Source organism: Callospermophilus lateralis, chromosome 16, assembly GCF_048772815.1.
Source record: "Callospermophilus lateralis isolate mCalLat2 chromosome 16, mCalLat2.hap1, whole genome shotgun sequence".
Taxonomy (NCBI): domain Eukaryota; kingdom Metazoa; phylum Chordata; class Mammalia; order Rodentia; family Sciuridae; genus Callospermophilus; species Callospermophilus lateralis.
Window position 1 is genome coordinate 59,361,776 of NC_135320.1, and position 26,732 is coordinate 59,388,507.

At 30.4% G+C, this 26,732-nt stretch overlaps 1 protein-coding gene across 37 annotated transcripts in view; it reads left to right on the forward strand.

The window, feature by feature from the left end:
• The window catches only part of Rims2 (regulating synaptic membrane exocytosis 2), a 551,056-nt gene that overhangs the window by 325,185 nt on the left and 199,139 nt on the right, over positions 1-26,732 (forward strand). For all 37 annotated transcript variants that reach the window (XM_076836166.2, XM_076836176.2, XM_076836171.2 and 34 more), the window contains 2 exons: positions 20,480-20,548; positions 25,064-25,220. In XM_076836166.2, the coding sequence (XP_076692281.2) occupies positions 20,480-20,548; positions 25,064-25,220 (226 nt within the window). The remainder of the gene's footprint in view (positions 1-20,479; positions 20,549-25,063; positions 25,221-26,732) is intronic.

Sequence of the window (26,732 nt, forward strand, 5' to 3'; positions counted from 1 at the left end):
GTAGTTGTAAATTTTAAATAATGAGCAAAAGTTTTAATTTTATAAAGATGATAGAATTATATTCTTGACAGAAAACACCCATATCCACCCTCTTTTATAAATGACAAAGTAGGTAATTTCCAGTAATTTCAGGGAAAGAGCTATAGTTTAAAAAGGTGAGCATCTTTTATGCTTTTATTATGTATTGATTTAGTGTTGCTATCTATGATTTTAAGAAATAATATAATATTTTGACTCCTGATATCAAACTAATTAAAATGGTCTAAATTACTGACAGTGAAAACATGAACTGTTGAAACTTATATCATGTTATATTAACATGTTTGAGTATGTGGGCAAATTAATATGACTGTAAATGCCATCATCCTAAATATTTTAGGAAAATGACATTTAACATGCTACGAAGGTGTCTACAAACTACTGAAATCCTAAAAATTTTTTTGAGAAAGCATTGTTTCCACTTATAAAATACTATACTATTTTAATAGACAATACTGTAGATTTATAATTATGTTCAATGTTTTGGGAAATTACTTGATTATATAACAATTTATTGTTACGATTTAAAATTATATACACTGTAGCCATCAAACCCATCATTTATTTATTTATTTATTTACTTATTTATTTATTTATTCTAATTTGTTATACATGACAGCAGAATGCATTTCAACTCACAGTACACATACAGATCATAATTTTTCTCGTCTTTGGTTGTACACAAGTCGAGTCACACCATTTGTGCCTGCTAAATCTATTTTTCAATAGACTTTTATTTATTAACTATTAATACAGTTCTATGGCATTTTTATCTACAATTTTTGGCTACACACTTTGTGATCACCTCTTTATATTTCAGTTTGGTTGTATCAACTGCTTACATGTGCATAGTATTGGTTGTACAAATTGTTTTTCCTTATATGATTTCATGCTCTCTTTTGCTTATTTAGGAAGATTATTTAAACACAATTTAAATGTTTTACATTTAAGTGTTAAAGGGCTAGAGAAACAGAAATGAGTATATAATCAAATTCTTTATGAAAGCAACAGAAGAATACTCAGAAAATATTAATAGATATTAAAAATATGTAGATGAATATATTAAATATATTTTAAATATAAATTTAAGTTTGATATTTGGCAGGGTGAAAGGAAGTATTGGTCAAGCCTGATGATTTTTGCTTTGTTGTCATTTGGGTTGCTTAATCCTAATTTCATCTAATCTGTTTAATTAATCCTTAGTTAATAAAAACATGTCCTAGTTAAATGGTAGAGTAGTTATAATGGTAGAGTAGTTATGCTCACATCTACTATATTTTTTCTGTTCTATTTTCTGTAACTTTATAATTCTGTCTTTAAGAAATGTCATTTATACTTACAGCCTATGTTATTCCCATTATACTTTCAATAGTATGTCCAGAGTAAAGTTCTTTCTTTTCTTTAAAATACTGTGTAATTCAACTTCTATGTAGATTACTATGGGAACAGATCACTGCTGTGAAATTATGCCAAAGTTACTTCTTCTCCATTTGTTAAACAAGGTTCAAAATCTTATGCTTAATTTAAAAACTTTTAATTGAACATTAGAAAATAGCTTCTTTAATAACTTGTGAATATATATTTTTTTATTCTTTTGTGATTATCATTTTACTAACAACTTAAATATGTCAGGATAAACCTTTGCATTTTTCAGGTATTATGGCATCTTTTACCTACTTTGTTGTTTTTATGACATACTAGTTTATAAGCTCCTTAAATTTCTAATATGTATTCAGATGACAATTTATTCATCATTCAATATGAAAACAATTTATTAATACTTTGCTGCCTTTATAAATTTGGTTCTTTATATATAGTAAAAAACAAGTTGTATCCTCTGAACTTGTCATAAAAGACTAAAATACCCTTTCCCTTATAAATTTTGAAAGTTGTCTTTCCCTAAAGGAAATTCAATTTTTAAATAGAAATCAGGAATTCCAATATGAACAGTATTTTTTTTCATGCTAAATTTCTAACAATTATTTCTTGGATTTCAGATTATATAAATAATCATGAGTTATAACATAGAACTCATAATCATTAATATAAGTAGGGCAGTTTATTATTAATTTTTTATTTTTTTTGTACCTTGACTTACTAATTTCTATCTTTTAGCTTGTAATTCTTTGAATTTGGTCAAGCTTTCTAATAACATAATTTATAATTTGATTTTTTTCTGATTCAGATCTATTGTATTTTTATTTTATTTTGTTCAGAAATTTTTTTTATATTTTGAACATAAGAATGGTAAACTATGTAGTCTGTACTATAAAGTAGAAATTAGATTTCAACAACCCTATTACATGTAAAGGTTTCAAAATGTACTTTTGACATTACCTTACCATTTTTTTTTCAGGTAAAGCCTTATGTTCATATAATTCAGGTAAATTTTTAGCATGTCCAGTGTTTAATGCATGTATCCATATGCGGAGTTTAATTGGTTTTTTTGTTTTATGCTTTGTTTGGCTACTGTGTTCCTAACCAGTGTGTTAATTTCCTAATCAGTGTGTCGGTAACTTCCTTTTTCTGTTGTAGAAATTTTCCAGTATCTTCATGCTTACACCTTTATTATTTTGATATTAAAGACCATTTATTGAAATATGGTTATTAATTTCACTGTGTTTAATTTGTCTCCTTTAATATAGTTTCATTTGTCATTTAAGTACATTTTAGTATATACTGTTTCAAAAATTTATATAAGTGAGTAGAATTTATAACGTTTTTTTACTTATGGGGCACTGGTGTTACAAATGTTAACATTGAATTAAAGCCATTAAAACTACCATGGTGGCTGTAGTTTCCATTATTTTAGCAATTTTGCCTTTTATTCCAAGAAAAACTGAATAACCTTAGTGTTATTACAATAATGTATCATGAAATTTTTTACACATTTATAGAGCATATGCCAGTATATTATATATTGATTGTAAAATTTTTAACTAATCAGTGGACTTTCCTTGGTTTTGATAATTTTAAATATGTTTGTTAGGGTAAACATTAAAATGTTTAATTTTAACTTCCATATTTTAAAAAGATGATCTTCTTCAAAAGATTAGGAAGTAATTATAAGAAGCTGTAGGAGTAGAATACTAAAGTTTCAAATCTATGAAAGAACCCTATTATTTACAGTAAGATGGATCTATCTTGCGTTAACAATAGCAAAAATGGACATAATACATGAAATATCTCTTTGAAAAACCCTGAACATCAAACAATTAAGGATAGTAATTGCTAAGAAAAGGGAAAGAAATAAGTTAAATCCTAAAATTGTCCTAACCTGCCACTTTAATCGGTATAGACATTACTACTAAAATGTGGTATAGTCATCAGAACTAAAGAAGAAGTGGCATAGATATTACAGGTAGTAGACAAGGATACTAAAAAGTTCCTAGAAATGTATTCCAATTTTTAAAATGTTAATTAGACATGTGGAAAATGTAAACGGACCCAAATCAAACATCTAAGAAATGAAAACTACAATGTTTGAAATAAAATATGCTTATTAGGATTAATAACAATAAACAGTTTAAAAACAAAAAAATTAATGAACTTGAAGATACAGCAATAAAAACAATTCAAAATGACCTGTAAATTAAAAGAGTGAATATAAAAAATTATAGAACATCTATGACCTATGGAAAACTTGAAGCTGCCTAATGTAAAGATAATTTAATTCTCTGTGAGAAATAAAGGAGAAGATAAAAAGAGATGATTGAAAAAATGTCAAATTTGATGAAAAACATAAACCCATATAGCTAGGAAGCTCAGTGAATTCCAAGCACAAGAAACCTCAATAGGACCAGAGAAGGCACATCAGAATTAAATGCCTTAAAAGAAAGGGTAAAAAGAAAATTTTATAAGGATTCAGAGTGAAAAAAACAAAACAAAACAACTCAGTACATAACTGAGGATCAAAAATAAGGATGATTGCAAATTTGTTTTCACTTTAGTGCAAGAACTCAAAGAAGAAAATAAAATCAATCTAGTATTCTATACCATTTCAAAGCACAGTCTAAATAGTTTGTTTCAGACTTAGGAGTCCTCAATGAACTCATCCAGGAAAGAGGTACTATAACAAGTGTTAAAACAAGTCCTTCAGATAGAATATTGAGACCAGATGGAAATATAGAATATATAGTTGTGCACAGGAATGAGTAAACAGAAATGCTAACTGCATTGATAAATATGTAAGATTTGTATATGTGTGTGTGTTTGTGTGTGTGTATGTATATATATATATATATATATATATATATATATATATATATATATACCTTTAAATATAACCGATTGTTTAATCAAGACTAATGGCAATGTAGGCCAGGTGGAGTGGGACACACCTGTAATACCAGCAATTCCTGAGGCTGAGACAGGAGAATTGCTAGTTCAAAGCCAGCCTCAGCAGATTAGCCAGGCAATTAGCAACTCAGCTAGACCTTGTCTCTAAAATATCAAAGGACTGGGGACGTTGCTCAGTGGTTAAGCACCTTTGGGTTCAATGCCCAGTCCTAAAAACAAAACAAACAAACAAACAAAAAACACCAAAAACATAAAAAACAACAATAACAACAAAAACAAAACTAATGGCAATGTAGCATAATAATTTGCAACTTATATAAAAGTAAAGTATATGACAATAATAATGAAAGGTTGAGAAAGGAAAAATGAAAGTGTGGGATTATATTGTTTTTAAATTATAGCATGTGTAATATGATGTCACTTGAAAGGAGTTGAAATCAGTTAAAGATGTAAAACTGTAAAACAACAAAACAAAATATTATAATTTATTAGACAATAGAAAAGATAAATGGAACTTTAAAAAAAGACTGAAGACAGAAAAATAGTAAAAGCGAGCCCAAAACAGATGGGATAAATAGCAAGTTGATATAAACTAACCAAGTCAATGACCAGATTAAATAGTCAGAATATCCCAATTAAAAGACAGAGATTGTCATTTGAGTTTCCAAGACACTAGTGAGAATCCAAATATACAAGCATCAGGCTAAAAGAAAATACTTGAAAATTGTGTGTTTGACAAAAGACTGACATTGAGAATATTTAATGGACCCTTAAAACTGAAAAACAAGTGATAAATAATGCAATTAAAAGTGGGCAAAAATTTGATAGCCATTTTTAAAGAAGAAAATATACCAATGTCAAATACAGACATGAAAATGTGGTCAGCAACAAAGTTATTAGTGAAATGCAAATAATAATCACAATGATATATTGCTTCACATGCACTCTAGAATAAATGTAATAAAGATAGTGACAAATATGGGCAAAAATGTGGAGATTGACACCTTCATATATTTGCTTATTGAAGTGTGAAATGCTATAGCCACTTTGCAAAGTAGTTTGGTAGTTTGTTAAAAAATATTTAAAGTAAATTTTACCGTATAACCCAACAATTCACTTCTAGAAATATACACAAGAGAAATGAAAATAAATGTTCACTTAAAAACTTGGACATGAATATTTGTAGCAGCATTTATAATGATCAAAAAGTGGGAATAATCTAAATATTCATCACCTGGTGCATAGATAAATAAAATGTGGTATAGACATACAACAGATTACTATACATAACAAGGAAGAAAGTACTTGTATGTGATATAATGTTGGACCTTAAAAATTCTATGCTTAATGAAATATGCCAGATGCACAATCTAAATGTTGTATGATTACATTTATACAACATATAGAGAAATAACAAATCTATAGAGTCATAGATTAAATTAGTAGTTTCTGACTGGGGTGGGCAGGGGGAGTGACTGAAAAGGGCTATAAGGAATTTATTTGGAGTGATGGAAATGTTTAAAAATTGGATTCTGGTGAGATTTATACAACTGTTTACTGAAAATTCCTGAATTGTGCAATTAAATTAAACTTATGTGAGTTATACCTCAATTTTAGAAATACAGTGATAAAACTAAAGAACAATTAGACACATCTCAATTGCATTCAGATATTTTGATACTTCAGTTCACAGAACCAATAGAAAAATCAGTAATACTATAGAAGCCTTGGATAACATTACTGACCAACTTAACCTGATTGTCACTTATTGCGCCCTAGAACAACAATCTGATGACACTGCTCCCTAGAACAACAGCAGAATACACATTCTTTTCATGTTCATACATACATTTACTAAGACCTTATTTTGGCCCAAACAAGTCTCAATAAATTTAAAAATATTTGAAGTATGTATCTTGACCATAATAGAATTAGATTAGAAGTCAGTAACAGAAAATTTCTAGAACATTTTTTAGGATTCAACAAAAAATTACACGTCTAAATAACCAGAAATCAAAGAAAAAGTCAAATGGAAATGAAAAGTATTTTGAACTGAAAACATATCTTATCAAAATAAATGGGAAGCAACAAAAGCAGAACACATGGGGAAATTTGTAGCACTAAAAATGTCTCAAATTAATAATTTTTTTCTAACAAACTAGAAAAGTATAGTAACTTGGGCCCAAATTAAGTAAAAGAAAGGGAATAATAAAAGAAAAGAATTCAATGGAATAACAACAATAAAAAAAGAAACATTTGAATAAAGCTATTGATTGGCACTATGAGAAGATCAATATGGATCTTATGGAAGGAAAGGAAGAGAGCAATAACATTGATTAAAAAAAACTTATAGTCAGAATAAGAGAGAAAGGGGGGGAGGAAAATTACCAATATCAGAAAAAATGCTAATATTAATACAGAATCTATAAGTATTAAAGGGATTGCAAGGAAAAATTATTTAAAAGTTTATAGTAGTACATTTGACAACTCAAATGAAATAGAAATTTACTTGTAATACAGAAGCTTGAAATTCATTCAAAAAGAAAGATATAACTTAAATACCCCTGTATCTGTTAAAGAAATTGAATTTGTACCTGAGACCTTTCCACAAAGAAAAGTCTAGGCCCAGATGACTTGACCAGTTATGTTTACCAAACATTTAAGGTTCATAAAATTCTAATTCTACGCAACCTCTTTCAGAAAATTGCAAGGTTGAGAATACTTCCCAACTTTTTTTTTTTATCAATTAAACATTAAAACCTGTTACTAACTCCTATTAGAAGAAATTTACAAGTCATTAGAACTCATGAAATTTTTCAAAAGATTAGCATATTAAAATTTAAAAGATTAGCAAAAGAAAAAAGGAAATTGAATTCATGGTACATAAAAACAGTAATATATTGTGACTAAATTGTATGGATGACAGAAATGTAATGTTTGCCTAAAATTCAAAAATCAAGGTAATATTAACTTCTTAAAAAGAAAAAAACATGTATATTATCATCTCAAGAGAGTCACATCTGGCAAAATCCACAATCTGTTTCCATTTAAAAATAAAACAAACCAAAAAAAAAAAAAAAAAAACTGAACAAAGTGGAACAGAAAAGGGCTTCCTTAACCTGATAAAGGGAATCTATCAAACCCCAGGGTTAAATCATGGTGCTGAAAGATTGAAATGTTTCTTCTTAAGGTCATAACAGGGAAAGGATGTTTGGTCTCTCCACTTCTATTCTAAGTTGTACTTGAGAATCTAGCTGACACAACAAAAAGAAATAAAGTACCTCCAGCTTGAAAACAAACAAGTAAAATTGTCTTCATTTGTATATGTGGGATCTTCACTGAAAATACAATGAGCTCTATGCAAAAATTATTATAACTGAAAAATGAATTTATAGCAGTTACTGGATGCCAGGTCAAGACACAATATCACTTTATTTCTGTGCACTGGCGATGAAAAATTGAAAACTGAAAACTACAATGCCTTTTCAAATAAAATAAAAAATATGAAATATTTAGGGGGTAAAATTTGACAAATCATATAAAGGTTTAAAACTGAAAACTACAAAACACTATGAACAGAAGTTTTAAAAGACTGAAATAAAGGGAGAAACACACTGTTCTTGAGTCGGAAGTGTCAGTAGTATTAATTTGTACCCCCTGATTTAAAAATCCCTGAAGGCGTTTTAGTGTATATTGCCAAACTCATTCTAAAACTTATTTGAAAATCCAGAGTACGTAGAATTGTTTAGAATAAGTCTTTAGAAAGATCAAAGTTGGAATCCTCACACTACTTAATTTCAAACTTATAAAACTGCAGTGATTAAGCACAACATGTTAAAAATAGATAAATGCATCAATACAACAGATTAGAGAATATAGATATAGAGCCACATATATGTAGATAAATGATTTATTGACTTAATTGTAGACAATAAAGCTATAAAACTCCTGGGAGGATACTTTAACAACTTGAGTAGGCAGATTTCTTCAATAGTAGACCTCAGCTATCATCTGCCAGATAAGAAATTAGTAAATTGGATTTCTTGAAAGTGAAAAATCTTTATTCTTTGAAAGACATTGTTAACATAACAAAATGTAAACCACAGACTGGGAGAAATATTTGCAAATCATATATATGAGAAAGAATTTATATCAAAATGCATAGAGAACTGTCAAACTCATGACTAAAAAAATAACAATAAAAATGAACATAAGAATTGAAGGAACACTGAAAAAGATAGAGGGATGGAAAATAAGCACATGAAAAAAAACAGAATTAGTCTTTAGGAAAATGTAAATGAGATACTTATTGCACACACATTAGAATGACTAAAATGAATACGACTGTCCATATCAAGCATTGCAGACATGAGTAGCCATTAAGACTCTGGTCAGAATGTAGTTTGTCACAGTCTCTTTGGAAACACTTTTGGCAACTTATTAAAACAGTAAACATACATCTATCATATAGGTCAGCCATTCCATTTCTAGCTATTTGCCAAAGAGTGAAAGCACATGTCCATCTAACTCTTGCATACAAATGTTCTTGTTATTTTTATTTGCAATAGCCAAACAACCTAAATTCCCAGCAACTATCAAATATTTGTATATATTTCTATGTAAAGAAATAAGAATAAATTGTGGTTAGTCATATAATAGGATGTTACTCAGCAATAGAAATTAGTGAACTGTGGCTCAGTGGTAGAGTTCTCACCTAGCATATGCAAGGCCCTGAGTTCAATCTTCAGCAACACATAAAAATAAATAAAGGTATAAAAAATAATTTATTAAAAAAAGAAATGAACTATTGATAATATCACAACAAAGATGAATCTCAAAATATTGTCCTGTGTGAAAGATGACACACATAGGGTTCATACTGCACACTTATATTTATATGCATTTCTAAGAAATGGAAACCAGAGAATGAAATAGAAACTAATAAAATAGAACATGACTGAGTAGGTAAAATTTTGAAAATCCTGAAATGTTAAGAAGACATTAGGTAAAAATATGTAATATGAATTTAAAAGAGGAGTTAACTTCAGATATACTACATATTAAAATAAGTCCTTCAGTTCAGGTAATGGAACTCTATCTACAAATATATTTCAATAATTTTGAAAGCATAGGTAATATGGACAAGTTCCTAGAAATAATTTTTGTGAAAGTTGACTCAGGAATAAATGGTTGATAATTACCATATGCAGAGATATTTTCACTATATTAAAAAAAGGAGGTAAAACTAGACCCAGGCAATTTTTACAGGTGATTTGAATAACAAGTTTTCCTAAGGTAATAAAACTCTTGCTGAATATACATAAAATAGAAATATTTTCAAGCTCTTTACATAAAAAACATGGCTTTCATACCAGAAGTTTGCAAAGCCATTCCAAGAAAGGAAACTTATAGACCTATTTTATTCCTCAATATAGATGATCAAAGAGATTTTTTTAAAAAAGCCATATAAAAGAGTAGCAAATCAAATGTAACAGTTTTATAAAAAAAATCTATGAATATGAAAAACTTGTTTGTTTCAATGTGTAAATTGCAAAAGTTCCATAAAATTCAACATTAAGTTTACAATTATATCTTCTATCAAGTTACAAATTAGAAATGAACTTCCTTAACCTTATAGAGTATCTATTAAAAACTTATAGGAAATCACATCTTAATTGGCCAATGATAAAATTATTCCTTTAAAAAAACATGAGCAAGAGAATGATTGTAGAGGAGATCTCAGTATTAGACAAATATAATTTAGAAACATTAAGGATTCAAAGGAAGAAATAAAGCTATTATTATTTTCAGATGATAAAATTGTTTACCTATAACTCCCCAAGGATCTATAGACAAATTATCATTTACTAAGATGTCTGGATGTAAGATTAACATATAAAAGTCTATTGCATTTCTCTACACTGGAAACAAATTAAAATATTTTAAAAAGACAATCTACAATAGTACTAGGAAATAATAAATATCTAGGGAAAATATCTAATAAAAATTGTATAACACTACTATAGAAAAAGTGATTTCATTTTATTAAGTGACATTAAGGAACACCTAAACAAATGAATAAATGCCACAACCACTAATAGGAAGATTCAGTATTATAGATTGTCAGTTTCCCCTATTTTAGCTATACATTCAATACAGTTTGAATCCTATTGGATATCTTTATGATAAATGATGAACTGATTCTAAATACATGGAAAACTAAAGGGACAAAAATAACCAGAAAGCAGGAGGACAGGGAGGAGAAAATTCCTTATCAGATGTTAGAATTTACTATATTTGACACAGTGTGCTACTGGCATGAAAATAAACCAATAATGGAATAAGAGAAAGAGCCCTGAAGCAGACTCATTTATATATGGATCTGAGGTAATGTGTCAAATCAACAGGAGAAAAATAGATGATTTAATGAGTGAGCTGGAAAAAAATTGTTATCCATAAAGAAAAGAAAATAGATGAAATTGGGTCTGTGTCTTACATCATATATAAGAAAACAAAATCTAGGTGGATTAAGGACTTAAATATTATGTAATTTAGGTTCAGTCAGGAAGCTAATGTGCTTAGTGCTGTAGCACTATTAGAGATATGAAATAAAATTTATTGTAAAGATTAATCTTTACAAAATTGTGCGAGGAGCTGGGATTTCTTTTTAAGCTGGGAATTCATTCTTTGTAAGAAAATGAAGAATTTGAGAAAAGTCACTTGCCAGAAACCACAAAGGGAAGCTAGTAAAAGTCTGTAGCAGATTGTTGTGCTTCATCTAGCCAAGATCCTTAAGTCTCTTTGGAATGGGAGGGTAGGTTTGGACAGAAAAATGTGTGCAAAATGGGGAAATCAAGGAAAGCTAGAATGCCTGAGGAAAAACTAGAACATGTGTTTATCTCTCATTTCTTCTGGTATTGATACTTGGATAATCTACAAACTAATTTCACATATTTTGTCATGAGTTTGTCCATGTCCTTGGCCTAGGTCTGGGAGGGGTTCCAGCAGGACCAGGACACAGAAGAACATCTAAAATCCTGAACTTTGGTTTTATTAGAGTTTTTTTTTTAAAAAAAAAAAAAAAACCAGAAATAATTGAAAAGAGAAATTGAGAAACCACAATCATAGTGACAATCTCTCAGAAATGTGAAACACAGTTTACACAATTTAATTAAGAGGATATGTCCCCAAAATATGTTCATTTCATCTACACATGAAATGTTTGTAAATATTTGCTGTTAATTTTTTAATGCATTCATAACAGTATAAATTTAAAAATCCATATAGGGAAAAGTCTCCCACTTCTTTTTTCAAACATCTATTTCTCTTTCTGTGAATGAATCAGTCACCAATTTCTATATATTTTAGGTACTCTATGCCTACACAGACACAATCATATAGATTATTTTTTTTCTAGTATATGTAGGAATATATAACTACTTTGGGCATCCTATTTTTATTTTTAATCACTTCCTCTTTTTAGTGGTTGCTTTTGAATTTTTAACACGTTTACCTAACAAAGTAATATTAATTAACATGTCTACTTTTCTTCCCTAAACCATATAAAAATTTTATAATCTAATTTATATCTGTATTACTACCAGAACTTTATATCTCCTCCATGTTTGTCTTTATTATAATTATTGTCATTTTATTCATTCAGAGTTTGTTGAGATTTATCTGAATTATTACCAATTTTTTGTACTTTATTCCTTTCTTTGGGGATAAATTTATTCTTCCCCCTCCTCTGTCCTTCTTTTCCTTCCTTACCTCCCTCCCTCCCTTCCTCATTCCTTTGTTACTATATTGACACAGTGTGTTACTAGCATGAGAATAAACCAATAATATTTATTTTGGGGTGCTGAAAATTGAACCCAGCGACTCATGCATGTTAAGCACATGCTTTACAACTGAGTTATATTCCCTGCCCCTAATTTCTTTATTTTTGAATTACAATTTTAAAAAGTTCTTTCAGTGAAGAATTACAAACGGGTTTGTTTTCTGAATATATATCCTTATTTCTTTTTCATTCCTTACAGCAGTTAGCTATTTATAAAATCCTGGTATCAGTTTATTTTCTCTTAGCATGCTGACAATATTATTTCAATACATACGGCTTCCAATTTTGCAGAAAAGTTTCTCCATTCATTTAAATTTTCTTTAATATGTTAGGAGCTGTTCGAGCTGAATTGTGTCTTTTAAAAAAGATATGTCAAGATGAGAAACTTTTTATTTTGAATCCATCACATTTATTGATTCTTGATTTTATTTCTTGTACTATAGGAATTTTATTAAGGAAGTCAGGGCCTAATCTGACATGATGGAGATTTGGGCCTTCTTTTTCTTCTATTAGGTATAGCGTCACTGGTTTTATTCCTAGGTCTTTGATCCACTTTGAGTTGAATTTTGTGCATGGTGAGAGAGAAGGATTTAATTCATTTTGTTGCACATGGATTTCCATTCTTTCCAGCATCATTTGTTGAAGAGGCTATTTTTTCTCCAATGTATGTTTTAGGTGCTTTTGTCTAATATAACTGTAGTTATATGAGTTTGTTTCTGTGTCCTCTATTCTGTACCATTGGTCTACAAGTCTCTTTTGGTGCTAATACCATGCTATTTTTGTTACTATTGCTCTTTATTATAGTTTAAAGTCTGGTGTAATGATGTCCTGCTTTACTCTTCTTGCTAAGGATTGCTTCAGCTATCTGGGTCTCTTATTTTTCCAGATGAATTTAATGACTTCTTTTTCTGTTTCTATGAGAAATGCCATTGGGATTTTTCTTGGAATTGCATTAAATCTGTATAGTGCTTTTGGTAGTGTGGTCATTTTGACAATATTATTTCTGCCTATCCAAGAATAATCTATTGTAAATGGAGTAGTTTTCCTCATTTCCCTTTCAGAGGATTTGTCACTGATACACCCTTTGATTTTGGGGTGTTGATTTTTATATCCTGCTACTTTGCTGAATCATTTATTAGTTCTAGAAGTTTTCTGGTGTAATATTTTGGGTCTTCTAGGTATTAGAATCATATCCTTGGCAAATAGTGATAATTTGTGTTAGTTTCATATCTGTATCCCTTTAATTTCTTTCATCTGTCTAATTGCTCTGGCCAGTGTTTCAAGAACTATGTTAAATAGAAGTGGTGAAAGAGAGCATCTCTATCTTGTTCTGGTTTTTAGAGGGAATGCTTCAGTTTTTCTCCACTTAAAATAATGTTGGCTTGCAGCTTAGCATAAATAGCTTTTAAGATGTTGAAATATGTTACTGTTATCCCTAGTTTTTTTTAGTATTTTGAACATGAAGGTTCAATAAAATACAAGCTGTATTTTGTCGAATGTTTTTCTGCATCTATTGAGATGACCATATGATTCTTATCTTTAAGTCTATTGATGGAATGAATTGCATTTATTGATTTCCATATGTTGAACCAAGCTTGTTTCCCTGGGATGAACCCCGCTTGATTGTGGTGCACTATCTTTTTGATATGTTTTTGTATTAGATTTGCCAGAATTTTATTGAGAATTTTTGTTTCTATGTTCGTTAGAGATATTGGTCTGAAGTTTTCTTTCTTTGATGTGTCTTTGCCTGGTTTTGGAATCAGGGTGATACTGGCCTCATAGAATGAGTTTGGAAGTGCTCCCTCTTTTTCTATTTCATGAAATAATTTGAGGAGTATTGGTATTAGTTCTTCATTAAAGGTCTTGTAGAACTCACCTGTGTATCCATCTGGTCTTGGGCTTTTCTTGGTTTGTAGGCTTCTGATGGCATCTTTTATGAAATACTATTCAGCATTAAAAGAGAATAAAACATGGCAATTAGGCAGGTAAATGGATGGTGTTGGAGTATATAATGGTAAGTGAAGTTAGTGAATCCCAAAAACCAAATGCTGAATGTCTTCTCTGATATAAGAATGTTGATTCATAATGGGATTGGGAGGGTAGGAGCATGATGGATTAGACGAACTCTAGATAGAGAAAAGAGGAAGGAGGGGAATGAAGGGGGCATGGTAGTAGGAAAGATGGTAGAATGCGTGGACATCATTACACTAAGCACATGTATAAAGACATGAATGGTGTGACTCTACTTTGTGTACAACCAGGGATATGGAAATTTATGTTCTGTATGCATAATATGAATTTAATGTATTCTGTTTTCATACATAACAAATTAGAATAAAATTATTGAAAGACAAAAAAAATGATTTGTCAGAGACTTATTTTCTAGTGCCTCAGTATATAGACTTATGTGTAAATTGGGTTTTCTGCAGAGGTAAACCAAGTTAGAAATGAGGTTAAATCAGGACACAGAGACAGATATGCACAGAGCAAAGATAATCTGAGTACACAGAGGGAGAAGATGGTCATGCAACTGGAGTGATGCATCTACAAGTGAAGGAACATCAGTGATAGCTGGAAACACCAGAAACTAGAAAAGACAAGGAAAGATTCTCAGAGTTTCCAGAGAGAAAATGTCCTTGCTAACATGTTGATTTTGGACTTCTAACCGCCAGAACTATAAAACAATAAATTGATGTCCTTTCAAGCTACCCAGTTTTGACTCTTTGTTATAGCAGCCTTAGGACACTAACATAGTAGTGTTTTGCTGTCTGAGATGAACTTTTATGGTTTTGTATTAGGTGTGTTCTTAAGTATTGCATGATTTGGGGTAGTCTTGTAAATGATATTGCTTTTGAAATTAATTTCCTATTTGTTCTTTGCTTTTGTCTAAGAAATATAATTAAGTTTTATATTGACTGTGTGCTCTGGAAGCTGATAAATTTATGTATTAGTCACTATAATTTTTTAATACTTTCTTTAGGAATTTTAATTTACATAATTATGATACTTTTTGTTTTATAACCTGTACAGCATTCATTTCTTTCCCTTATAGTATTGACCTATCTAGAATATGCAGTACGATGTTGAAGATAAGACTTATCCTTGAAGAGAACTCTTTATAGTATTCTTTCTTTAGGGGAATGTATTTAATATTTCATATCTGAATGTACTGTTAGCTGTAGATTCTTGTGAATGTCATTTATCAGTTTGAGGAAATTCCCTTCTTACCTCTCTGTGATTTTTGATGGATGTAGATAACTATTTCAAATGTTTCTGTACATCTATTGAGATAATCTTCATCTTTCAAGTATTGATAACTTCAATACACATAAAATAACATTAGAGAGAAAAATTCACAAATTTATTGCTATTGAAGTCAATTCCAATATAATTCTTTCTTTATCATCGGCAAGTCATATGATAATGTAGAGAAGATGCAAAAGAATCAAAGAGCACAAATTACAAGTTTAATCTCAGAATCAAATGAAGAACTCTGAACCTAACAATAAATTCACATTCCTCTATTAATTCATGAAACATTTATAAAAATTGTTAATAGGTTATTCCATCATTCATTTTAATAGAATTCAAAGAATTAACATAACATACATAACACAGGATATATTCTTCAATATTTTGTTATTAGGTCAATTATTTTAAAAAGAAGATAAATTTTATCCATACATTTGAAAATTTTAAACTATGGAAACTTCTATGTAGTAAAAATTTTTTCATGCTCTGTGATCTCTATAATTTTGATATATCACTCAGTTGATATTAACTTAGATTTGCTAGTATAATAAATATATGATAGTCCTAGAAGGATATGCCTGGAATTGAATTTTGATCAATGTATCACATATAAATATTTGATTAATAAATGGAAGTACTGAGAAAACAATGCTTTTGTGAAAACACATTAAAAGGCTGAAATTTATGTTGTTTTCATCCAATTTAAGGGTTTTCTCAACCTGATCAGCACATATCATTTATGTTAGAAAAACTATACTTAAAATCAGAAATTAGACAAGATGTAATATCTCCCATTTCTTTCTAGCTTTGTGATTCTCGGTATAGTAAGGCAGAGGAAAACAAAGCTAAGAATTGGGAAAAAATTTTTCTTTTATTCTTTTTAGAGAGAGAAAGAGAGAGAGAGAGAGAAAATTTTTTAATATTGATTTTTTTAGTTTTCGGTGGACACAACATCTTTATTTTATTTTTATGTGGCGCTGAGGATCGAACCTAGCACCCTGCGCATGCCAGGTGAGCACATTACCGCTTGAGCCACATTCCCAGCCCAGTGAAAAAGATTTTCTATAAGGAAAAATCAAATCAAACAATAATCACAGCACTAGTATTAAAAAGATAGATCCATAATATGGTTGGATAGCTTTACATTGAAATTACATGTCTGTATTTGAGCAATTGTTAGAAAAGATCATTTTTTAAGAATGTTTCTAATAGCAATAGACAAAGGACACATGAAACAAATAGGGAAAATATTGTTGGTCAAATTTTGAAATTTCATAGTAAGACCTTAAAACAATGCAAATGGGAAAGATACCATGTACATGCCTAGCAAACTAATGCTATAAAATATGACATTTCATTGTTAATTTGGTAATCTAAATCTAAACTTTATATGGAAGAGCAAAGGGACAAAATCCAAGACGCAAATAATAATGTGGATTGATGTTCTTTTCAGCATATGTCAGAGTAACATAGATAGTGAATTGTTGGTTTATAGATATACAGCCTTTACAATGAAAAGAATAGAGCATATGAAAGATACTTGTAGATGAGATGTATGACTGAGGTATGATCACAGTTAAATGGGAAAGTGGTGAATAATAAAAAAATAGTTCTGAGATATGTGCTATCCCTATGGAAAACTAAATTGAATCTATATCTCACACTATATGCAAACTCATTTTAAGATGAATGAAAATATAAATGCAAAAATCAAAAATTTTAAACTTTCCAGAAGAAAAAAAAGGAGTCTAATTCTCTTCTTATAAGGTCAGGAAAGATTTTTTTTAAATATTGAAAACACTAATTTTTGTCCATAATTTTAATTGGTATACTACAATTTTACATAATGGTAGGATTCATTGTTACATATTCAATATATTTACAATATAACTGTATAATTTGAGCACTCTTCATTTCACATTTTTTTCCCTTTCCTTTCCCTCTTCCCTCTCCCAGGTCTCTTTCCTCTACTGATCTTCCTTTGATTTTCATGAGATCTCCCACCATCATTCTTTTCCTTTTTCCTCTGTTGCTTCCAAATATGAGAGAAAACATAGAGCCCTTGACTTTCTGAGTTTGGCTTATTTCACTTAACAGTGTTCTCAGGTTCCATCCTTGGTCCTGCGAATGACATAATTTCATTTTTCATTATGGCTGAATAAAACTCCATTTTGTATGTATGCCACTTTGTCTTTATTCATTCATCCATTCACATTGTGTTGCTGTAAACCTGGGTATGGATGTATTGCTATAGTATGCTGAATTTAATTCTTTAGGATAAATACTGAGGAGAGGTATAGCTGGGTCATATGATGTTTCCATTTTAGTTTTTTTGAGAACTCTCCATACTAATTTCCATAGTGGTTGTACTAATTTATAGTTCCACAATTAGTGAAAACACTAATTTTAATAGAAAATATTAATAAATTAATTAAACTAAGGAATTCATCATTACAATGTCAAAGAACAAAAACTAAAAAATATGAGAACATAATTGAAATATATTTAACCTCTACAGGATTAATATCAAAACAGATAAAATCTCAATCTGAATATAAACATAAGATATGGAAGGAAACAGCATTAAAAATCATTTATGACACCCTTCCCTATCTGTACACACACACACACACACACACACACACACACACACACACGACAGTTCTTGAAGATGATAAAATGAACTTCATTTTTTGTTGGTGTAATTCTTGATGTGATCTTTGGCTAATACCAAAAGCTTGTCATCTTTATGTTCTATTATGTACCAGGTAAAACTGGTGCCAGGTACAGTCAAGTAAGCATTACCCTCATCTTTGAGCATTTAACCAAAGGAAAACTTTTTGTAGGCTGAGTAGTAACTCTGTCTGTAATTCTCTCCTCTATAGTTCCATCTGTGTGACTCCTCTCCTATCTCAAGTCCATTTAGAATGTATGTCCTCATTTACATATCTTTTTCTGCCCATTCTGTTGGGAAGTTGCCCAATCTTTTGGGAAGTTGTCAGATAATTCTAATTTCAAAATTAGTTGGGTCTACAAATACCTCTGATGTGATTGTCTCTAAAGCTTTATGACATAAAAATGTGGAAAGAAAATAATAAGAGTCAATTTGGTGGAATCACATGATTAAAATACCAAGTATCTGGATCGGGTTTGTGACTCAGTGATGAAGTACTTGTATAGAATACAGACAGCCCTGGATTTAATCCCTAATGCTGGGATTAAATCTAGCACATTTTAAATTGCACATTGTCTTCTTCCTAGCCATTAAGAAGAAAATGAGAACTTTGGCTCCTGGCAGTAGACTTTGCCTTCCTTCAAAGTGTAGGGATTTAAGCAAGCAAATAAACAAACCAAACGGAAATGGGAAAAAAACACATAGAGTATTTATAAGAGTAGGCTGCAAAATTGGAGGGCATTTCCTAGAACATTTTGATTATCTCTACAGTAAATACCATATACAATACAGGAAAACATATATATATATATATATATATATATATATATATATATATATATATATTTTTTTTTTTTTTTTTTTTTTTGGCGGTGCTGGGAATTGAACCCAGATCCTTGTGCATGCCAGGCAAGCACTCTACCAACTGAGTGATTCTGAGCCCACAAAGCATGTATTTTCTGATAAAACTGAACTCTAATTATTTAATAATGTGTAATGTACGAGGAAAGACAAAAGAAGTCATTTTTGGAAACAGCAACACTGTTTTCATTTATCAGTAAATGCTTACTAATATCATGAGAGGGAAAATGTTTTTAACAAAAGGCTTCTATCGTCTAGGGTATGTATATTCCTGAGACACGTATAGGAGAAAATAAATATTAAATGTAGACAATAATATGTTTATTTCTGTACATGATGTTTATAATTAAGTATGAAGTCATAATCTGCATTAGCCATCAAAGCCCTAGTTGAATTAATTTGATGCCAGTATGCCATTTTAGGATTAACATTTTAAAATTTTGTTATAGATTTCTTTTGTAAGGAACACACACACACAGTGTTCTTAAATTAAAATAACTATTAATGCACTTAGACTATTAGAAAATAGCACAATTCATAATTTAGATGTATTAATTTTATGCATGATTCATTTCTTAAAGCAGTAGAGAATTAGCTAAATTTTTTTAAAAGAGAGAGTGAGAGAGGGAGAGAGAGAGAATTTTTTAATATTTATTTTTTAGTTATTGGTGGACACAACATCTTTGTTTTGTATGTGGTGCTGAGGATCGAACCCGGGCCGCACGCATGCCAGGCGAGCACACTACCGCTTGAGCCACATCCCCAGCCCAGCTAAAAATTTTTACAAAAAAGGAAGTTTTCAAATATCTTAAATAGATTTTTCTGAATTATACTTCTCCATGAGCATGAAAAATAATTGGATATAACAAATTTCTTAGAAAAACAAGCTAAGAAAAGACACATTAATGTTTTCGAAAATGAATTTTATCTTGAAATTTATCTAGAATTAGGTCCTTCTGTTCCCAAATCATAAAATACCAACTTACCTTTTCTTTTTGGTGCTTGGAATTGAACCCAGGGGCGCTTAAAAACTGAGCCACATCCCCATCCTTATTTTATATTTTATTAAAAGACAGGTCCTCTCTAAGTTGCTGAGGCTGGCTTTGAACTCTGGATCCTGCTGCCTCAGCTTCCCAAGCTGCTGGGATTGCAGACAGGTACCACTGCTCCCAGCACATACCTATTTTTCAATTAACTTTATCATCAATCAGTAACAAATAATTTATGTAATTATTTCATACTTAAATCAAGCTTTAAACCATTTAGAAACTTTGTCTTACACATTCCCAGAATTATTCTTGTGTAAGTTTTTAACTCCTCGCCACCTCTACCCTCATATCTTCTAATATGTGTGAAAATAAGTGTTGTTGAACTCATTCATAATTATTTTACTTCTCTCTATACTTTTTATTCTCAAGTGTTTAACTTGAAATCTTTTTATTTTCAGGTGGTTGAGGGTTTTTTTCCTCTTAAATAATCAGCAATTTAAATTATTGCTGTTGTTTTCTTCATAGGGTCAAAGAGAATAAGTGATAGTGAAGTCTCTGACTATGACTGTGATGATGGAATTGGTGTAGTATCAGGTAAGAATTTTAGAATTATTTTATAATACTAAAAATGGAGTGTGATTCATCATTATTTACCATTAATATAAACAATAGAGAAAAATCTCTTGCTTCCTCATTTCCTAAAACAATTTTTTTATGATAATCAGTGGCAATTTGGACCCCTAAAGAGTTATTGGAATATCTATATAAATTATTAGATTGAATATTCTTGAAAGATGGCAGTTAGGTAGATATTTGTAAGTTTTTTATACTAAAACAACTTTAAAAAGAATTTACAATAAATTGGAGGAGATATTGCATAATTGAAACTTCTTTATACTGAAGCAAAGTTGTGAAAATAAGTTGAAATCTTTTTGATATCACCAACATAACTACATATATCAAATATTTGAATGGGACTTCTGCAGTTTTTTTCTATTGTATTCATATTAAGTATCATGCGCAGCTACATTTTGAAATTATACTATTGTAGTTTAAAATATTGCATTATTGTATGTTAGAAAATTTCCAATGTTCTCATATTTAGATAAGAAGATATGCTTTCTATAAATTCTGACAAAAAATACAATAGTCTTAATATTACAAATCAATTAACATGCCTGTATCAATATGCCACTTTTTAAGAACTAAAGTATTATTTTTTTTGCTTTTGATTTTTGTACTATGTGTGAACAATATATCCATGATTTAAGTAAGACTGCAAATATATTTTCCATATTTGTGGTTTATATATTAAACCCCTCAGTAAAATGGTTATGAAAAATAATTCCCCCGTGGTTCCTTCTCAGAAGTCATTGCAATTTCTTTCTTTTTTAAAAATATTTTTATTAGTTATTGATGGATCTTTATTTTATTTATATGCAGTGCTGAGAATTGAACCCATTGCCCCATGCATGCTAGGGAAATGCTCTACCACTGAGCCACAACCCCAACCCCTGCAATTTCTTTTTCTGTTAGTATTCTATTTCTTTGTTAGTTAATTATCTCACTTCTTGTTTATTTTAAATATTTAGCCACATAAGTTTTTTTTTTAAATCCAAAATATTTTCCTTCAGACCATCGAAAGCTCTTCATCTTCATGCCATTTTAGTACACATCTGAATTTTTTGATTTCTGTTTTCAAAGTGGAATTTTTTTTTAATGATTCATGTATATGAGTACTTCTTTAAATTAAAAAACATGATAAATGAAAACAAAAAATGTACATATTAAAAGAGTATCATGTGATATCAATAGATGTACACATTGCGTAATGTTTAAATCAAGTTAAACATATCTATTTCGTCAAACATTTCTCATTTGTTTTCGGTGAAAATAACCAGACTCCCTTCTTCTAGTTTTTTAAAGTAGTGGATAATTATTATCTATAGTCACCTTATTATACACACAAGAACTTATTCTTATGTCACTATGACTTAGTACCCTTTGATCAAGCATTTCAGATCTCTTCCCCCAAAATACTTAAGTCTAATCAATTTATTATTTTTCCATTCTATCAAAGGAATTGTATTTTTTGAAGCAAAAGTATAAATAGTTTATTATTTGGATTAATACTCAATGAAATATTTTTTTGACATTACAGAGTATTGTTTAGAAAATCTATTCACAATTCATGCAATCATACATGTACCTAGGGTACTGATGTCTGTCTCATTTCACCATCATTCCTACCCCCTTGTCTACTCTCCACCTTTTCTTGGCCTCATCCAAAGTTCCTCCATGCATCCCATCCTCCCCATTATGGATTAGCATCCACTTATCAGAGTAAACATTTGGCCTCTGGTTTTTTGGGATTGGCATATTTTGCTTAGCATCCTGTTCTCTAAATCCATTTATTTACCTGCAAATGCCATAATTTTATTCTCTTTTAATGCTGAGTAATATTCCATTGTGCACATGTACCACAGTTTCTTTATCCATTCACCTGTAAAAGGACATGTAGGTTGATTCCACAGTTTGGCTATTGAGAATTGTGCTGCTATAAACATTGAAGTGACTACATCACTGTAGTATGCTGTTTTAAGTTCTCTGGGTATAGAATGAGGAGAGGGATAGCTGGGTCAAATGGTGGTTCCATTCCAAGTTTTATAAGGAATCTCCATCATGCTTTCTAGATTGGTTGCACCAATTTGCAATCCCACCAACAATGTATGAGTGTGCCCTTTCCCCCATATCCTCGCCAACATTTATTGTTGCTTGCATTCTTAATAATTGCCATTCTGACTGGAATGAGAGTAGTTTTGATTTTCATTTCTCTAATTGCTAGAGATGTTGAAAATTTTTTCATATATTTGTTGATTGATTGTATATCATCCTTTGAGAAGTGTTTGTTCAGCTCTTTAGCTCATTTATTGATTGGGTTGTTTGTTTGTTTGTTTGTTTTGGTGTTAAGGATTTTAGTTCTTTATATATGCTGAAGACAAGTGCTCTTTCTGATGTGCGTATGGCAACAATTTGATCCCCAAATGTAGGCTGTCTCTTCACCTCATTGATTATTTCTTTTGCTGAGAAGAAGCTTTTTAGTTTGAATCCTTCCCAATTATTTCTTCTTAATTTTATTTCTTGCCCTTTAGGAGTCTTGTTAAGGAAGTCAGGGCCTAATCCTACATGATGGTGATTTGGGCCTACTTTTTCTTCTATTAGGTGCAGGTCTCTGATCTAATTCCTAGGTCCTTGATCCACTTTGAGTTGAGTTTTCTGCATGGTGTGAGAGAGGGGTTTAGTTTCATTTTTGCATATAGATTTCCAGTTTTTCCAGCACCATTTATTGAAGAGGCTATCTTTTCTCCAATGTATTTTTTGGCACCTTTGTCTAGTATGAGGTAAAAAATAGTGCATCATGATCAAGTGAGGTTCATTCCAGGAATACATCATTGGTTCAACATACAGAAATCAATAAACATAATTCATCAAATCAGTAGACTTAAAGGTAAGATTCATATGGTTATATCAATTGATGCAGAGAAAGCATTTGACAAAATACAGCACCCTTTCATATTCAAAACACTAGAAAAACTAGGGATAGTAGGAATATACCTCAACATTGTAAAAGCTACCTATGCCGATCCCAAGGCCAACAAACATCATGCTAAATGGAGAAAAATTGGAAGCATTCCCTCTAAAAAGTGCAACAAGACAGGGATGCCCTCTTTCACTACTTCTATTCAACATAGTCCTTGAAACTCTAGCCAGAGCAACTAGACAGATGAAGGAAATTAAAGGGATATGAATAAGAAAAGAACTCAAACTATCATCATTTGCCAATGAAATGATTCTATACTTAAAGGATCCAAAAAAATCCAACCAGAAAACTTCTAGAATTAATAAATGAATTCAGCAAAGTAGCAGGATACAAAATATATATCCATAAATCAAATGCCTCTCTATACATCAGTGGTGAATCCTCTGAAAGGGAAATTAGGAAAACTACCCAATTCACAATAACCCCCTGTGGTGAGCCGCTTCTGCAGATTATGGTCGTCATTACAAGATGGCGCTGGCTCCGCTGTGGTCTGTGACAAACAACTCCTTATTTGGGAGGGTTGGCGCATGGTTTTTCAACACCCTATGAGAAAGTTCCACGTGGCAGCTTCGCATTGGGGCTTGAGATGCTTTATTAAGGCTTGGAGGGGCATCTGAGAGAGAGAGAGAAGAAATATCAAGGGCCTGAATAAACTGCTGAAAGAAGATTCCTGAGTTGTGTCTTCCTTGCGGGCAAGGGGTCACGACAACCCCCCCCCAAAAAATTGGAAATCAACAAAAGAGGTGAAAGACATCTATAATGTAAACTACAGAACACTAAAGAAAGAAATTGAAGACCTTAAAAGATGGAAAGATCTCCCATGCTCTTGGATAGGCAGAATTAATATTGTCAAAATGGCTATACTACCCAAAGAGGTGTACAGATTCAATATGATTTCAATTAAAATCCCGACATCATTCCTTATACAAATAGAAAAAACAATCATGAAATTCATTTGGAAAAAAATAAGGGACCCAGAATTGCCAAAACAATCCTTTGCAAGAAGAGTGAAGCGGGAGGCATCACAATACCAGACCTTAAACTATACTACAAAGCTATAGTAACAAAAGCCACATGTTATTAGCACCAAAACAAGTATGTAGACCAGTGGTACAGAATAGAAGACACAGAGACAAACCCATTAAATACAGTTACCTGATACTAAATTTACTGTTTTTTTTTTGAAGATCATAACTGCATATAAAATTTTTATTTGTATATATGTATATAAAAGATTTACTGTATATGTAAGTATATATAAAAATTTTACTCTACCCTTCACATTGCCTTGAACATAATAACTATTTTAATATTTGAACACTTGTCATTTCTTTTAATTTATTTGTTTATAAAATGTTATTTTACTTAATATTTTGCTTCATTAATTATACTTTAGATTTAACATAGTCTTTCAGCTTCATCAACATTTTATGTTTTTGAGTCAATTACAAAATACACAAGGGACTTAGTGTGTAGATAACTATATTTGTTAATCTTTTCTACTTCAGATTATCGTCACAATGGTCGAGATCTTCAAAGCTCAACATTATCAGTGCCAGAACAAGTAATGTCATCAAACCATTGTTCACCCTCAGGTTCTCCTCATCGAGTAGATGTTATAGGAAGAACTAGATCGTGGTCACCCAGTGTCCCTCCTCCACAAAGGTAAGATATTACACATATTTTATTTGGTTCTGCAGGCTTACTCACCATAAAGTTTCATTAATAATCTCTAAAGATAAATTCTTTTTTTAATATTTATTTTTTAATTATACACAATACCTTTATTTTGTTTATTTGTTTTTATGTGGTGCTGAGGATCAAACCCAGGGCCTTGCACGTACTAGGCGAGCGTTCTACCACTGAGCCACAACCCCAGCCCTAAAGATAAATTCTTATTGAAAAAAGTTACTTAACAAAAAACATAATACTATTCAATAAAACATGTAATGAGGATAAAATGAAATAAGAATTACTTTGTAAAGTTGGATTATCTAAATATTATTTTATTATTTGTTTATACATAATTATTTTCTAAAAAAATAAAATAAAAAAAAAAAAGAATTAGCTTTAATCACATATCAGTATTTAGCATATCTAGTCAGTAACAACTAATTATACTCATAAATGATACTTATTGGTGACTTAAGAAATAAGAAAAATAAAATTAGTCTTTAATATTAGGAACAATCATCAGAACAATAAAAAAGAGATGGGCGTAGTGACACTTGCCTGTAATCCCAGTGGCTCAGAAGCAGAGACAGGAGGATCTCAAGTTCAAAGCCAGCCTCAGCAACTTAGTGAAGCCCTAAAGTAGCTTAGTGAGACCCTATCTCTAAACAAAATATAAAAAAGGGCTGGGGATGTGGCTCAGGGGTTAAGTACCCCTGGGTTCAATTCCCTGTACCAAAAAAAAAAAAAAAAAAGAATAAAAATAAAAGGATAAAAAGGAATGCATGTGCATCTGATAACTGTGGTGATAATGCATGTTGTTAAGCTTGATGTAGCCATTCTACAATGATTATATATATTATATACCATAAACATATGACATTTTAACATGTCAGTTTAAAAAAAAGAAAATGGTAAACTCAGTAAGTAAGCAAGCATTCAAAAATGAAATATAGAAAAACAAAGGAAATCATAATGGAATTTGAAGAAAGGAATTATTAATGATGAGGGCAAAATTGATGAAGTTGAGATAAAATGAGGTACAACAAGAGAACAAAAGAAAAAGGAGAAAAAAATATGAGTGTATATGAACCCCAAAACTAGTTATTTGGAAAGATTAATGACATCAATAAAACAGAGGTGAAAGACAAACTATTTCCCTTCTCCCTTCCACTCAAAGAGTTCAGACTAAGAAGTTATTACACATAAATTCTAACCAAATTACAAAACCAGATATCTCTGTTCTATACGACTTTAGAAATGAAGCTGTGTAAGTCTTTCTGGAACTAATATAATCCTCACTAATAATCTTTATAGTATAAAAAATTATAAGCACAATTTTAATTACAACCACAAGTGTAAAAATCTTATATTAACTAAATATAACCATGAATAAAAAGCATGATGTTTGGATGTCTTTATGGTATCTCCTTATAGAATTAATTAACTAATTAATTAATTATTATGGGAGTTCTACCAAACAGCTGGCCATACATCAACTTGAAA